The 16870-nt window shown below is 34.1% G+C and overlaps 1 protein-coding gene across 11 annotated transcripts in view; it reads left to right on the top strand.

Moving 5' to 3' along the window:
• The window catches only part of Pcdh15 (protocadherin related 15), a 1435070-nt gene that overhangs the window by 998702 nt on the left and 419498 nt on the right, over nucleotides 1–16870 (top strand). For all 11 annotated transcript variants that reach the window (XR_008219809.1, XR_008219808.1, XM_052744717.1 and 8 more), the window contains one exon: nucleotides 2850–3005. Coding sequence is in view for 9 of the 11 variants with exons in the window: in XM_052744717.1 (XP_052600677.1) it covers nucleotides 2850–3005 (156 nt within the window). In the remaining 2 variants the exon portion in view is untranslated. The remainder of the gene's footprint in view (nucleotides 1–2849; nucleotides 3006–16870) is intronic.

The following is a 16870-nucleotide window of genomic DNA, read 5'->3' as shown; positions in this document are numbered from 1 at the left end:
AACTCAGTGAGACTATACTTGATGTATTTATGACTTTTCTGTACAGGAGAATAGAATTTATTCCAATACAAAATTACACTGTGCCTTAAATACTAGCCGTAGGGAACTCTTCACTTCAGTGTAATCCATAGTGGTTGGAATTTATTGCCTACTAAGTTCATCCATGCCACTAAGCATTGCATGGGGAGCCGAAGTTGAGAATGACAGCAATTCCAGGTGACTTGTTTATATCTAATTTACGGGAACTTAGCTGGACCAAGAGGGAGATCCTCATACATTACATGTAAATCCCTTTGAAAGCCTGTGACCTTTCTGTCTCAGAGCTACTGTGCCATGTAAAACTGCAGGTGGAGATAGGTGGTTTCATATGCCTTTCTTGAAATATTAAGAAGAGGAATAACTTCAGATGAACATAACTCACCTGATTGTCTTCCAACAGTTTGCCAAGGATAGCAGTTGGCATGCTTACTCTGTTTTTATTTTTACAATTAAAATGAACAGCATCTTTTTTTACTAGCCTATTAAAGCAACTATTTTAACACTGGCAGTAAAGACACAGGGGTTGTTTAATTCTTACTGGGAATCTTCTTCTATGATTCAGTCCTTTAAAAATAGTCTGTTAGCTGAAGCTTGAAGGTTTTCTGGATGAGTTTGCTGGTGGACTACTCTGTTGCATTTGATGATGTTTTATTAAGAGGCCTTCTTATAAAACTATTTAGATTGGCAAATTTTTGTCTTTTCTAACCTCTGAAAGTTACCAAATTTTCTACAAATGCACTTGCTTTATTTCCTGTTCACCTGTAAAATGGTATTGGCTATCTCAAGTTCTTATGCTCCTGATATTAGTAATAAGCATAGGCTTTACATTAGTGGTCTAGCCTCCACTTTCAGTGTAGACATGTGAGAGTAACTCTTACTATCAGTCTTTCATCAGTGTGTGCTCATATTAATGTCTATAGTCACTTATTCTATTTAGGTGATTTTTAATTATACAAATTTGGGGACTTACATGTATGATTGCAAAACTGCAACATTATTTTTTGTGAATTATTAAGATGACTTTGTCCTCAGTTGTGGTATTTATTCATTGTGTCACTTGGAATTTCCAGAAACATGACTTCACTGTCTTCGCTGATGTCAGTTTGACATCATAACACAGAATAGTGTCACAGCTTATGTAAAGATCTTTACCTGTATTTTAAGAAGGCCACCACTTACCAAGTCTGTTCTCATTGTCTTTGTTGCTCATGAAAGTCCCTTCTGATTAAATAACATTTTGCTGCAGTTTAGACATATTTACTACAGCATTCTTCTGATGTCCACATGTGGCATGTAGTTATTTACATGATACTTCCCTCAGTCCCAGGGATCATTAACCTGCCACTTGATTGGTTTAACCTAAATATTAAGTAGCTTATCATATAATCCAAAATTATTAGTTCATATTGTATAGATCCCATTTATTTTATTTTCATGGATGGATTCAGCATATTAATTTTGATTGACACAGATGTGTTCATACTATGAAGTAAATATTGTTTTAATTCATGTACAATGGTAGTGATCTACTTAGGACATTGTCAGACATGGGCACATAGTCAAGAGTGGGGAGGAGGCTGGCCAGTGAAACCAACACTGCTGAAGGATGGAGAAAGATGTTCCAGGGATCTACAGCACACGGCAAATGAATGAATAATAAATAGGTCATTATGTACTTCTAAAACAGGACAAAACATAATGTTGATTGTACCATAAATACATGGTAAATTTTAAGGTGATGGGAAGTCACTGTGTTGTGAATGGAAGATAGTTTACATCCGGTAATTATTTATAATAAGTTCCCAGTAGTGGGTAATCCTGAATGATAATTACAGTACTATCCCATTAATGTTGTTGGATTCCCACTGTCAGAGGTGAGCAGGTAAGCACCTAGAGATATATTAAACTTTCCTAGGTTGTTCAGACAGTATTTCTGGAAACAGGGTGAGAAATGAGGTGGTTTGACCCTGATGGCATTTACTCATCTGTACTAGGCACAGGTCGGCTGCTAGATAGAGGGATGTTACTAGTATACTAGAATAGTAACCCACGATTTGAGGGGGCTTACAGTCTCATCAAGGGACACAGATTGAAACAAACATCTGAAGTACAGAATACATGAAGTTGTGGGTGAGAAGTACAGTTAAACAAAAATTAATAGAAGTTGGAAAGATGTGGCACCGTAGAGACAGGATATTTAAGATAGGAAGGCTCCCTGAGGGTTATTTAGACAAAATAATGTTTAGAGGGAAAATTTGATGAGCTTGGTAATGATAAAAAGTGGTGCACATAGAAAAGATGAAAGATGGACAATATATATGTGTTTGTGTGTGCAATTTGAATCTGATTGACTTGTGCGTTGATCTTCTTTCTCATATTAATTTTATCATTAGTAAACATATATCCTCATAAACAATAAATGAACAAAATGTTATAATGTCTCTCATCCCTCAGAAGTTCATTGATACTTTGTTAAAAAAATAAAGTTAATGTCATTACTCCTTCAGACTTTATAAAGAAAAAAATAATTTTTTCCAGAAAATCTCAGTATTGATTCTGTGGTTTTATTCATCAGCAAAATTCTATGATCCTAATAGTACTTGAAACCTTATATGTTTAGATGTGGGATTAAACAACGAAATAACCATGATTATCTTCTCTTTTAAACCAGGCCAACACTGTCTTATTTCCTAGTTTATCATAATGCAAAGAGAAAAAGTAATTGAACTGGCAATGTGTGGCCAAGTGTGTTGACAGTGCTCAGAGCCTGACCCAAACTGTGTTTAAAAAGATGTCATTTCTCCCTGCAGCCACCCATGAACATCCACTCCATCGTGGTGCAAGTCCAGTGTGTCAACAAGAAGGTTGGCACAGTGATCTATCACGAAGTGCGCATTGTGGTGCGGGACAGGAATGACAACTCACCCACATTCAAGCACGAAAGCTACTATGCCACCGTGAATGAGGTTCGTGCCCTTGTGTTGATGTGTGTGGTTAGCTTATATTGTAAAATGTGTAATTCCACTGTAATCATGACCACTGGATCCTAGAAGTCATAGGAATGCGCTGTAAGAACTAAGACTTAGAAAAAAATGAACTCTGATAACTTATAATCGCATTCCAGGAATTCATGTTGCTTCAGAAAAATGAAAATGACTGTATTTTTTATTATAGAATATATTGAGAGAATTCAAGGCATGCTACTGACATTTATGTTTATTGAAAGGCATTTGGCAAAAAAAAACCTTTATATTTATGAAATTATCTCACTAGGCATCAGAAGAAATTATTTTTGTGAGACTGTTTATTTAGTTATTGACTAATGATAATTATTATTATTTATTTTTATTTTTAATTTTTGTTGTTGTTTTAAGATATTCTCTATACATAGGCCAGACAGCTCCTTTTGGCTTCAAACTTCCAACTCCTGCTGATCTTCTGCCCCACCTTTTCTAGTCTCAAATTACAGAAGTGAGCCCTTTAGTAGCCTGTTACAATTTAAAATTTAATTCTATGATACCCAGAAACTTCAAACAGAAGCCACAACCACATTCTTTTCATTTTATTTTATTTTTATTACAAATTCTTATATGGAAATCAAGATGACATTTTGAAAATATCTTTAAAAAGTGATATTATTGATTGTATTGAAAATTGGTTTTTATTGTCAATTTTCCCCTTTAACCAAATATCCCTCTGATTTTTTAAGTAATGTTTCCTCTACTAATTTGTAGTTAGATATTGGCTAGAAAACACTTGCAGAGTAACTATAATATTCACTTCCAATGTACAATATAGACTCATGCATAATTAAATTAAGTTGCTATTGAAAACTACACTCACTATATAAGGCTATTTTTACCTTCAAAATGTTTTTCTCTTTAAATTCATACATACTTTATAGGAAGCCGTCAGTATATTTTGGATGTAAACACAAAATTCGTACTTTCAGCTCAGCAATCTCTAAAGTCAATTAAGATATGTTTTGTGTGTGCAAAAACTTTTATTTGTAAACATTTGGTAAAATTAAATAATAGAAAATGAATCTTCTAAAATGATATCACTTTAAAATGTTTGAAGATCAAAAGTGAAGCATGTTGGTCAGGGACTCAGTCTGTCTTTGAAACCCTTCCATCTGGTCCAGCAGTCACCACAGATTCTCACTCCTTCCCATGCCTCTGGCTCAAAGTTCATTTTAAATGTTTTCTTTTCAATATCTGAAGAACAGTACTTGCATTAGAGTTTTCCCTGTTTGATTGCTAACTTGAATGATAAAAAAAACTGATGGACAAATTATCTTAGGCAAAGCTCTAGCTTAGGCAAAAATCTGTTTTTAGTTCACATTCATTTTCTTCCTGCTTTGTCTATTGTCCATTTTTCTTACCGAAACTTAAAATGCTCTTAATTTAATTTCTAAGGCATTCTCTACTTCCTGATTACTTTCTGTCTCTCCCACAGTCGTTTAGCTGTCTTGTTGAGAATAATACTTCTCAGATACCATTTCCCTCACGTCACTCTGCTGCTCGGAGGCTGCGTCATTATCATCAGGGAAAGGGCCAGCTCCCTTAGTGGATCGTCAAGGCCTGCACAGTCTCATTATTTCTCAATGCTCTTCTCATCCTGTGTCTCACCTTGCTCAAACTTTCTCGTGTCCCACTGGCATCTCCACTGCCGGGCTTGTGCTCTATCCTATGAGCTCTTCCTCCTTTCTCATCTAAAATTAGCTCAGGATATATTCTCCAGAAATCATGTTCTCCTAGATGATCCATATTTATCAACCACTGATTTCTTCAGACCATAAACTCACACAGCATCTGGATAACTGAATGATGTAAAGTAGGGCCATGTGACATTTTTTACCCATTATTTTGAACAATCCAGTTTCTTCTACAAAGCTGTCCAGTGCTTTGTATGTGACAGACAGCTGAGGTAAGCCTAACCCACCGACTCCATCTTTGGTTGTACAGACTGTGTACTTGGTGGTCACATCCTCCCCTCCTGATTTTTCACATGCTAGCTCTGATACATATTTGTGTCTTTAAAATCAAGGTTTTGTTTATACTTGTCAACAATATCAAGTGAGAATTTCTGCTGTTATCATCTTTCATTATCTGAGTAGTTCTGTGATGATAGTTCCTGTTTTAATGAGCCAAAATTTGCATGTGTAAATATATATGAGTGTGTATGTGTGTATATATGTATGTACATATGTATGAGTTTGTGCATGCGTTATACATGCATACATATAGGTATTTGCACGTGTATATGATATATTTGAATACTTCTGTATATACATGTGTACACAAAATATCATCTACAATGTTACCTATAAAATTAAAAGAATTTATTTTGCTTTGCCCAAGAGTACAACATACAAGATATTTCTCTGGCTATTTTCCCATTTACTACAAGTTTAACACACTTAAAACCTACATTTAAAAAGTCATTCAGGATTTAAGAAATTGTGGGTTTGATATTATTTGACATTGCAATAAAATGCAAGGCACATGTAAAGTCACAATCACAGATTTATAAAGGAAGCTTTCCGAGCTCAGACCCTGGCTAGTCTCTCTTTCCTCCCAAGATCAGAAAATTGAGACCTGAACAGTATCTAAAGTGACAGTAATAGCCCAGAAACATTAGAGTTTACACCCAAACTCAAACCCTTCCTTTGGTCCTCTCTTCACTACTGACTAATAAGCCATTTGATAGACTGGGGTAAGCATGCTATTGTATATCTGAATCAGAAATGAGTATCAAGGCTTATAGCTAGAGTATTGTTGAACATTATTATGATCACAATGAGTACAGTTACAAATGTGTTGAATTCTAGGTACTAATAATCTTTGAAAGTATATTTTTCTAGTCGTGTGTAAGAAATTCATCAAAATTACTAATATTTTATTTAAATTTCAATTGATGATTATGACAAAGGTTATTATCTCTTACTTGAAAGTAAAACATAAGACAGTGAAAGGAATTTCATTTCTTTGGGTAATTGGCAACTCAACAAACTTTGGACAATTATATCATTAGTAATTATAATGGCTGTTTTGAAAAATAAATTGGAGCATAAATTGCAGTTTATTCTTAAGCTAGTTCAGAAGATATATTTTTATCAATAATAATGTCTTTAAAAATACATATATCCATACCCTGGAATTTCTTTACATATCTTTTACCTCCCAAAACATATTTACATATATCCCACCCCAAAAATTCCTTTTGAAATAACAGACAGCAAACAGGTAAATACATAAAATTCCATGCAACATGTTAGTAATTTATTAAAGAAAAGTAAATATCACATAGTACTAAGAAATGTTGTTGCAAACAAGACTGTAAGAGCCAGAGGGACAAGATGTCTGCTGTAAGATTGCATCTGTTAGAAATCTTAGGGAAACTATATTAATGAAATATCAGCAATCCAGCTGTCTAAACAATAACTGACCAAAGATAATGTCAACTGACATGATAACACAGAAGGGGGAAATCTTACTGGACTCCAACTCTAGACAAAGAACTACAGGCAACTTAGGAATGCTGTGATGGGGAGATAGTATTCTTCCCAGTGGGTGAGACCCTAATTGGTTACCAATACCAGGTGGTCAGCTCTGAAATCATATGCATACAAGTTACATTATATGGACTGAGAAGATTATATATTTAGGATATGACCACAAGTAAGGAAAAAGAGGCCAGAAGCCATAAATTTGAGAGTCAGTGGGGGATCAGGTTGGGGGGTTCATTGGAAGGGTTGGAGGGAGGAAAGAAAAAAGGGAAATGTTGCAATTGTATTTTGATTTCAAAACAACAACAACAACAACAAAAATCACCAAAATTATTCTAAAATCAATCCAAGCTTACTGAGATGAGAAAATAAAGAACTCATACCTGGAAGCCAGAGATCTAAGGATGACAGATCAAAGTAGTCACTTAATAATCCTACGTATGTGAAATAAATTAGATGGTATCTGAAAGAACAATCCTTACATTTTTACACAAACTGTTACAACTGGGGACTAAAGGCTGTGACTAGTAAATAAAAACAATACACATTTCACACTCAGTGAGCGGAAAGTCTCCTGCAAACAGGAGAGTCTGGACTCACAACTCACTCTTATTATAAGACAGAAGTTTCGAGAATTTACGTTCTATGCTCAAACTAAAAGCAGATCTTCCTGTCTCACATACTGACACCTGAAACAACAACTAGTTCTACAGGGAAACTCTGCAAACAAATTCAGTGGCAGGAATGTTATAAAAAAAAATGTGCACGTAAAAATAACATCATCTTACTCTGCCTCCCAGTAGCCATACCCTAGTAACCACTGCCCACAAAGTGTTGTCATGCTAACTGTAAACATCCAACATTGTGATCAAAACCACGGCAGGAAGAGTTAAGGTGTGAGGCTTATGGAAAGTGGATTCATAGAAATGAAGATAAAATTTCCCTTCCTGCTTACAAATATATAAATGTATTTTCCTGTGCAATTAAAAGATAACACATAAAAGTGCAAGGAGATTGTATTTTCCCCATCTGAGTAGTTTAATGCTCACTTCAGGATGTTTCTGTGCTATAGTCTTAGCATCCTCACCATCCTGTGCAGTCTGTGTCTGGGGATGGTGACTAACCACCCTTATGTCCAATCATACAAAATAAAAGAATTTCCTGTTTCTTATGAGATATGCTAGTAAGTAAAGTAAGAAAAATAAGGATATAAATATATATGACTAATTCTAAATATTATCTGAATAAAGCTGATTATTTTCACGAATATGTATATATATATAAAATTTCCATGTAAATATATATGAAATAAATGAGAAACACTATACTTACAAGTCTATGAAAGATTGACAAGTACTGGCAAGTATTTTAAAGCCTTCTTTGCCTAGAAAGAAAATGAAATAAATCATGTATAGTTTTTATATAATTTTATATAATTTATTATTTATACCATATAAACAAATGATCATTCTTAGGCAAGAGAAAAAAAAGAATAGAATATCAAAATATACACATTTAAGTCAGTAAATTTATACCAACATGTATCAATAATTACTTTAAAATAAGTGGACAAAATTAACAGTTTGAAAGACATATTTTTAGCATACATTTAAATATAAAATAAAATGTGGATGGTTGAAAGGGAATAAAATAAAAATAAGGATTTATGGAAACTTGAATGAAAACAAGAAAGTTGGAAGAAGACATGCCGTATAAACAGCCATGATGGGCTGTAGAGATGGTTCAGAGATTAAGAGCCCTGGCTGTTCTTCCAGGGAACCTAGGTTGGATTCTCAAAACCTATATCACAACTCACAACTGTCTATAACTCCAGTTCTAGAAGACATATTGCCATTTCTGGCCTCCATAGGCACAGAGAACACACAGTGCACAGATATAGATGCTGCAGAACACCCACACGTGAAACAAAATAAAATAACATTTTTAATAGTCACATACAAAAATCTATTACAAATGTCCTAATATCAGACTTAAAAGAGAAGAATTATATATGAATGTGCAAAACTATTCACAATGGTAAATATTCGATTGGTCCCAAAACTACAAAATAAAATTTGTATTTATACCTATAAACAAAACTTCATGATAAAGTAGTAGTTGGCCAAAGGAAATCGGAAATAGAAAAATTCCTAATCATAGAAAGAAATAAAAACTCAGAGGTGTCTAAAATGAAAGGCTCCCAAAAGACCCTGACCTGGCACAAGGAACTTTGCAGGTGTGATCTACTATGCTAAAGTCAACCAGGGGGACTTCTTAGGTTACTCTGGTGCCCAGTCTAACCAACATATACCCTTAAAAGATGTTGCTCTCCAGAGCCACAAAACCCTCAATATGTGAAGAGATAAAATCTTATCATCTACTTTCCACAATGATATAAAACTAGTAATCAAAAATAAAATCTTGGAAAATGGAAAATATATAGTCATTTTGAAGAACTCTTTCTCTTTCACTTACCTGGTGTGGATCAGAGACAGGACTTTGAATTAAACCATCCCACAGGGGAGAGCAGAAGTTCCTGCATCTTTGTATAGACAGATCCCAAAGACTTCCCAGAAATCTCTACTGACTAAGAAGCAGTTATCCATAGAAACAGCCTGTGTGTGTGTGAAGCTGGTAATGGCTTGGATGAAGAGTCACCCTAAAGACATAGAAGGACTAGAAGAAAACAGAAAACAAAACACTTCCAAATGTCAGTAAAGGCTGTGATGTGCAGAAAAGAGCAAGTGCAGACACATGGAGTTACATCCAAGAAAGAACATCCACACAGTGGAGCCAGACAACAGAGAGGAGAGAGAAAATATTTGAAAACTGTCTGACACAGTGGGGTTCCAGGACTGAGAAGGGGAAGTGGACATGATCTCCCACCCCATCCAAGATGCTTTCTGAAACTGACACCCACTTGCCAAGGAAAATAATTGATTTTCTCTAATAGCGTCTCACTGGGTTTATTAACTACACTTAAGGGCAGGCCCCATGCCCAGTAGTAGTAGATGGCCAACACAAAATGATCTCAATGCTCTTTTTGTTAACTTTTTGCCTCATGTTGCCTTATTTGGGCATTTTTTTTTGTCTTGCTGGCCTTTTGCTTGTATGTTATGGTTTCCAGTCTTGTGTTATTATGGGTTTTGTTTATGTATCTCTATGTTTCTTGTGGGTTTTTTCCTCTGTTTTTGTTTTTAATTTTGTTTGTTTGCTTTCCAAAGACAGACAGAAAGAAAGGGTATGGAGTTTGATGGGTGGAGAGGTGAGGATGAGTTAGGGGAGGACAAACTGTGATCAGAATATAATATAAAAGAGAGTGGAAAAAACTAATTTACAAGGAGTTAAGTTGCATAATCTAGGAGGAACTGAGAAAATTTAATGATAAATAATAATGATAACAATAAACTTGGGGAAAGTATCAACAAGATATTTCCCAAGAAAAGTATAAAAATGACCAAGGAGAATATGAAAAATGTTTTCTAATATCATCAATTTTCAATCACATAAAAGCATAATGACATATTATATGTTAATTATAATGGCTATTATCAATAGAATGACGAATTACATGGTGATCAGGAGGTGAGGAAGGGAAAACGTGTGAAATATTGGTGGGAATGAAAATAAGCAACTCCATCCTGAAAATCAGTAAGGAAAACCCCCAAAGCAAGTAAAATTAGAACAATGGTAGGATTCAGCTGTTTAAGACTGAGTTTGTAACAAACAGAAATGAAATCAGTGGATCACAGAGATACCTGGCCTCCGGTGTTTACTCTAACAAACTCCCTATAGCCGAAGTGTGAAATGAATTGATATATTATCCGTGCCTAAGTGGAAAAACAATAGATGGTTTCCATACAACACCAAGGATTATTCAATCATAAATAGCAAAACCCTGTAATTTACAAGAAAATAGACAGTTCAAGAGGTAATCGAGTGAAATAAGCCAGGCCTGGAAAGAAATATACAACAAACCCTTCTTCATGAATGGAAGATGAAAACTTGGTATCCATGAAAATGAAGAATGGAATCATCATTATTAGATGTTTCTCTATCTTCTCTGTAAGAGATAAAATCTTATCATGTACTCACTGATAAGGGAGGAGGGGAGGAGTTAATGTAACCAGTACACAGGAGAAATCTACTGTAGAGTGACAGAAATTCATAATAATCCATTATTACAAAAATAAAGAAGACCTCAGCTTCCTACCACAAAGAAGTGGCAAGTTGTTAAAGAGACAGTGGATCTAATTACCATGTTCTGGGTATTAAACATTTATATATATATAAAAGCAGCCTGGGCTTACACATTGCTTAGTTTTCAGCTTTTTGTAACTATCATCCTAGCTTGCACAGCTGTATAAAAGAAAACAAATTCTATTTAAGATTGTAAATTTGTTATGTTTTGTTAGAGAAGATATAGAAACTCGTGTGTAAATTCTCTCTGTAACAGATTAAAAAGATGAGAAGAAGTATAAAGATAATAGAATATGTAAGCAAAGAACTTAGCAAAATTATTTTGGTAGATTTGCACAAAATATTTTATTTAGTAAGCACAGAACTCAGTTTTTAAGGATATAAAATACGACAAGAATTTTCCAAATGTTGGTATCTATAGATCTATAAACACATCCCAAATGACTGAAATCACACAAAATATGTTATAAACACCTTATATTTGAGCTTAAAAATCAATTAAAACAGATGACAAATTCCCCATATATTTAGAAAACAACATAAAAGTTACTATTCACACTAAATGTTGCAGATTGTTCAAAAAATGAACACATCTACAGATGAATTATTAGTTTAAAGTGAATTTACCAAGTTTGCTGAATAGAAGCTCAATGTTTTAAAAAATATGTATAATATTTTTAATATCCAGCACATGGATAATAAAGTTTTAAAAGATGACATATCTGTGAATGAAACTCCGTGGCTTTGGAATGGGCATTCTATAGAAGCTCACTGATATTCATAGAGTTCAAGTCTGGGCAAGGTTTTGACTTGTTCCCTTAAACCAACTTGGGATGTTTCTATTTGTGAGTCCATTAGAATAAAGTGACTTTGTTTTAAAGGATGAGATGCTGATCACAGTGCTTACTAAAATAGAATTTTAGTTGCACTTGTTTCTAATTAGATTATGCTTTGAATTTAAAAGTAATTGCAATCACAATTTTCAGCAGAGTTAGGGACTCACGGTCATGTTCCTACATTGTTGGTCTTGAGTGAGTTGGACTAAATGCTTTGGAGATCTTCTAGTGTCTATAAAACTAACCAGGTAGATAGGTTCCCTACGAATCAACAATTATGTTTGTTTTTACCTATCTAAAATAAATCAACAATATATAAGAAGTCTGGCATAGATTTTTACATAGGAGCTACAATTGCATCCGGTCCGTGTTTTCAATGATGATAAAGTTGTTTGTACTTTGCTGCATTTTTATTTTCAAATGTTTTTGTTTTATTCTATGTGCTTCAGTGTCTTCATGTAAAAATTGGAATTATATTCTCAGAATATATCATCAGACTGAAAGAATACACGCAGTGAGTTGAAACCAGAAATAAAAACACAGATTTTAGCATATTTCTTACATGATTTCTAACCAATAAGTTCATCACTAGAGCTCTTCTTTGTAGTATTTGAAAAGAAGTTCATGCATGACAAAGTTTTAAAGAAACAAATAAGTTACATAATTATAGACAGCAATGACATGAAACAAACATTTTTTCATACTGGAACATCAACAGGAACAGTGTGATGTAGGAACTCTGTACGTTTAGGGCTTTTACTCCATTGGAGAATGGTTATCATCCTTCTCATGTCCTAGAAAGCCTGAGGTTATATTGATGAGGCAGCATTAATATGACTACCCTTTGGCCAAATGTCTGGGTTTTTGGGGGAAATTTTCCATACATGCACTGTGAAACTCAATACAAATTATCCAAGGAGGTTCACAGTCAATTTAAAATTTTGTGTTTGATCAATTTCTAATGTTTTCTGTTCTTAATAACATAAAACTTAAAAGGCTACTTCATAACTCTAAATCTGAAATGCCACTTACAATTTAAGGAAGTCAATATGAGATGTTAAAATAACCTTAGGTTTTCTGAATAAACAAATTATACTGCAAATGTTGACATCACAAATACACCACAAAATATGCTTTAGTTGACACCTTAAAAGTCCAGCCGACCAATCTTTAATGTTACTTCCTAATATTTTATAATAGAAGATAACAGACTTATCATTGTCGTAGCTTCTTGTCTTCTGATACGGAGTGAACTAACATCAGTTTATTATAGCAATACAATTCTACTAATTGCTGACGTTGAAATGCACTAGTGGTAAAAAGATTTTAATTTTTTTCTGTAAAATAGCCCACTTAAAACCTCTGCATACCTACACATAATCTCAAACATTGTGTCCTCATTGTTTCATATGACAGCTGAGGATTTTGGAGCAGGAATATGTCATCAAGTTTCACCTTATCTCTCTGATAACAAGTGGCAAATGGAAGTCAGATGCCAAGAAGCCTCCCTTGAAAATGTGGAACTTCACCACAATATTATATAAACACATGAGGTTAAAAAAAATGACAAAGTTTCAGTATCTAGGAAAAGACCAATAATGAAATTAAATACACGCTGCTTCTCTGTGTCTTCAAATTGTGTTTTCTGAAAGTATAAGGAATGGATAATTAACATCATTTGTATCAGTAATTATTCCTGTTAACTTCACAATTTGATAAGAGAATCACATTGTAACTAAATTACTGTAAGAAGAGAGCCATTGGAATCCTCATGACGTAAGGATCCAGTTTCAGAACGAATGCTTCCAGTCTGTAAACGTAGAAAGCAGGTTACTTTCTAAGAGACTTGGATCCTTTTATCAGAAAGGTGAACAAAGCATTTTTAAGGTAGTTAGTACAAATTAAAAGAAGGGAGAATCCAGTGAATCCCACTGATGTGTAGGAGGTGATTACAACAAACTCCCCCTACAGTATTCTCTACCTTCCCCCAAACATACTTCCCAAAACAGTTATCAAAATTAAATATGTACCAATGTTTCACCATGAAACTTTAGCATGAAATTATTAATATTTTACTTTATTAATACCGTATTCATGTTAGGCTAATTCTTGATCCCAAGACTTGTAATTATATTGCTAATAATTCTGGTTTTTTTAAGCCAAAGAAAACAGGTTAGCACAGCACGATAGTCAAGCAGGATGAAAACAGTTGAAACATGTGTAACACCAAGACAAACATAAATTAAACCACTTTTTGCTGATACTCATTTTATATAGTTTTCTCTTGAAATGAACACATATTTTTCCATTCTTTTCAAACTTTATCAGATTAAGAACCAGGATTCTCTCTTCAATGCATTATTGTGGCCACTAAAATGAATTATTTATTGACTGTAGATTACAGAGCAGAATATAAGATGATGATGGTACAGCATTAAATGCAGTTGGTTATAAGGACAAGTTTATCAGATACAACACATATATATGGTAATTATACATATTATAATTTTAATGGCCTTTTCTATAGGATGCCATACAGTCAAGGGATGACTATGCAGTAATGAAAGGGCCTGTTCATCAAGATGAGCATTGTGTGGTCATTGGGATTTGATAGAGAGTTTCTTATCTTTGAATTAGGAGATACAGCTCCTTAATTAGATGTCTTGTTTAGCCTTACATGCAGGTATGCTTATTTGCGTCAGTATAACTGATCACATCCTTCAGTACTAGCTCTTACACCAGTGTTTATCTAATATTCTTTCTTTTCCTTCCATAACTTTGTCTTCTTTTTTGAAATTTTTAATATTATAATACAACTTTTCTCCCTTTTCTTTCCTCCCTCCAAAGCATTCCATATACCCATCCTTGCTCACATTCAAATTCATGAGTCTTGAATATTTCTTTTTAATTCATGTCCTAAAATTTTGAGCTTCCTTTTTTATTAAAGCCTTCCTTGAAAAATGTGAACATTTTGACTTTTCCAAGCCACACTGGATATGAGTAAGAACTGTCTTGGACCACAAAGTGTGTGAAACATACAGCCAGCCAGGTGTAAGAGCATACACACATATTATATGTGATATTGTGACACCATTGTCATGTTCCAAGCTAGCATTGGAAAACTTCGCAACTGAACCACAAAAATAATTGCAAAAAAAATTCTCATAGTGTTTCAAGCAAATTTATATCTTGTAGTGGGTCATTTCCATTGCCACCTCAGCTACCCTTAGATTCTGTAATAATAGTTAAAACATGTTAATGATTCTACCCACCTGTAGGAACCAGACAAGTTAAAGCACACACACAAAGAAAAGATCTGGGAACATTTCTCTTCTTTCTTTTACTCTTCTCTCACTTTCAAAGACAGCTTGTCTGGTTTAGTGATAAATAGTTATGATTTACTACATATGATATTTGTGAAATTAAATTAACATAAAGCTCTATTATTTGGGAAGTTAATTCTCGAACAATACTGTAATATCTTAGATTTTGTTCTGACAAAAATATAATGGAAATATATTAAATTAAATATAAAGGAATGTGTGGTTCATTCTTAAAAACTAAAACATGTATCCACTATTATTAACTCAAATCTAACTATTTACACACTCTTAGTTTTTTTTTTAATTCAGCATCCTCAATATCCCCATTTATTAAGTTTATTATTGTAGTAGCTTTGTTTCTTCTTTCATGGAAGAAAAAAACCATGGAAAGTTTTCACTGTGATGATCTTGAGGAAGATTGGTCAGATAACCATTCCCTCTAATAGATAAAAGACGACACAAATTTTTATGTTATAGTAAATATGCAGCAATAAATGCTTGTTTTACATATATTCTATAGCTGAATATAAAACATGGTAATTTCTATCATTTATAATCATTTGTCAAATGTTCCATAAAAATATACAGCTATTTATACTAGTGAAGAGTAAGCTCTACGTATGAAGCCCATTAAGCTCATCACCTGCCAATATGTATTTCCTGAATAGGAAAGCATAGTCTGCTTATATGTTATATACACAGGAAGTCACACTAATTCCATCCCAGATCTGAAGCAGAAAGAAGCCCTGCCACAGCTCAGTGACAGAGAGAGTAAAGAAGTACTTCTTCACTCCCTCATGCCTTTCTCTTATTTATGGTTTCTGTGGTGTGGAAGAGGCCCACCATACTGAGCAGAATAATTGAGACATGTTAATTATTCTATAGTTCTACTGATAATCTCACTCAAAACCCTCTTACAGACATATGCAAAATAATGTTTAGCCAAATATCTGGCCACCCCATGGCCAAGATAGTGTGTATGTGTGTGTGTGTGTATATATATATATATATATATATATATATATATATATATATATATATATGTGTGTGTGTGTGTGTGTGTGTGTGTGTGTGTGTGTGTGTGTGTATCCTAACAAATGAGTCAAATCCATGCTATATAAATGCAAGAGATTAGTCATAAAATGGGGGATTTGTTGATTGGATAGGGCGTATCTCTAACTTTCAAGAGTAATGACAACATGTGCAGAATACTGCCTTCTGCTGAACAGACTTCCTTGAGATGAATTGTCAGGCAACATCTGTCCAATGCCATGAATCCCACAAATTATATTGATAAGAGGAAAACAACTGTGTGTTAGTCTGATCTCCTGACATAAACTCATTCTTTGTGAGATGACATTGCCTTGTCGATGTCTATCTCTTAGTGAAAACAGGGTGCCCTCTACATTTGATAACATGTCTTGTCATTAAGCTACATGACACTTCAGATCTTCCCAGATCTTGGGAAGATCGTGTAAGCAAATGGGAGAGGCATAGTTGCAGAAGCAGGAGGCTGTCCAGTCACATTTCCTATCTCAGGAAGAAGGGAGAAGACTCAAAGCCAGACCCAAGTAGTCACTTTCTCCCAGGAGAGTCCACCTCCTAAACATTCCACAGCAATACCAAATATAACACCACTAGCCAATACTGACATGTGAACATATGGGGCACTTTTCATATTCAAAACATAGTGCAATTGTTACCTGTTAACTGTGAGATGAAATATATATATTATATATGCATGTAATATATATTTATTTCAAGACACTGTTGACCTAATAGTTTTTAAAATTGTATTGTGAAGAAAATGTAGCAAATAAAAACTGCTTTGTACAGCATACTTAGAGGCAACGCCTGGTGTTTAACCACTGGGCAGGGTTGTCTTGCTCAGTCTGATGTTTCTTTAATAGTTTGCAGTAATCCAAAGCTGGACTGTTTTAATAGAATGTTCTTACACATAA

The sequence above is a fragment of the Peromyscus californicus genome, unplaced genomic scaffold (genome assembly GCF_007827085.1).
Source record: "Peromyscus californicus insignis strain IS unplaced genomic scaffold, ASM782708v3 Scaffold_19__1_contigs__length_69161282, whole genome shotgun sequence".
In the NCBI taxonomy this organism is placed as follows: Eukaryota; Metazoa; Chordata; class Mammalia; order Rodentia; family Cricetidae; genus Peromyscus; species Peromyscus californicus.
This window is presented reverse-complemented; position numbering and strand designations above follow the sequence as displayed.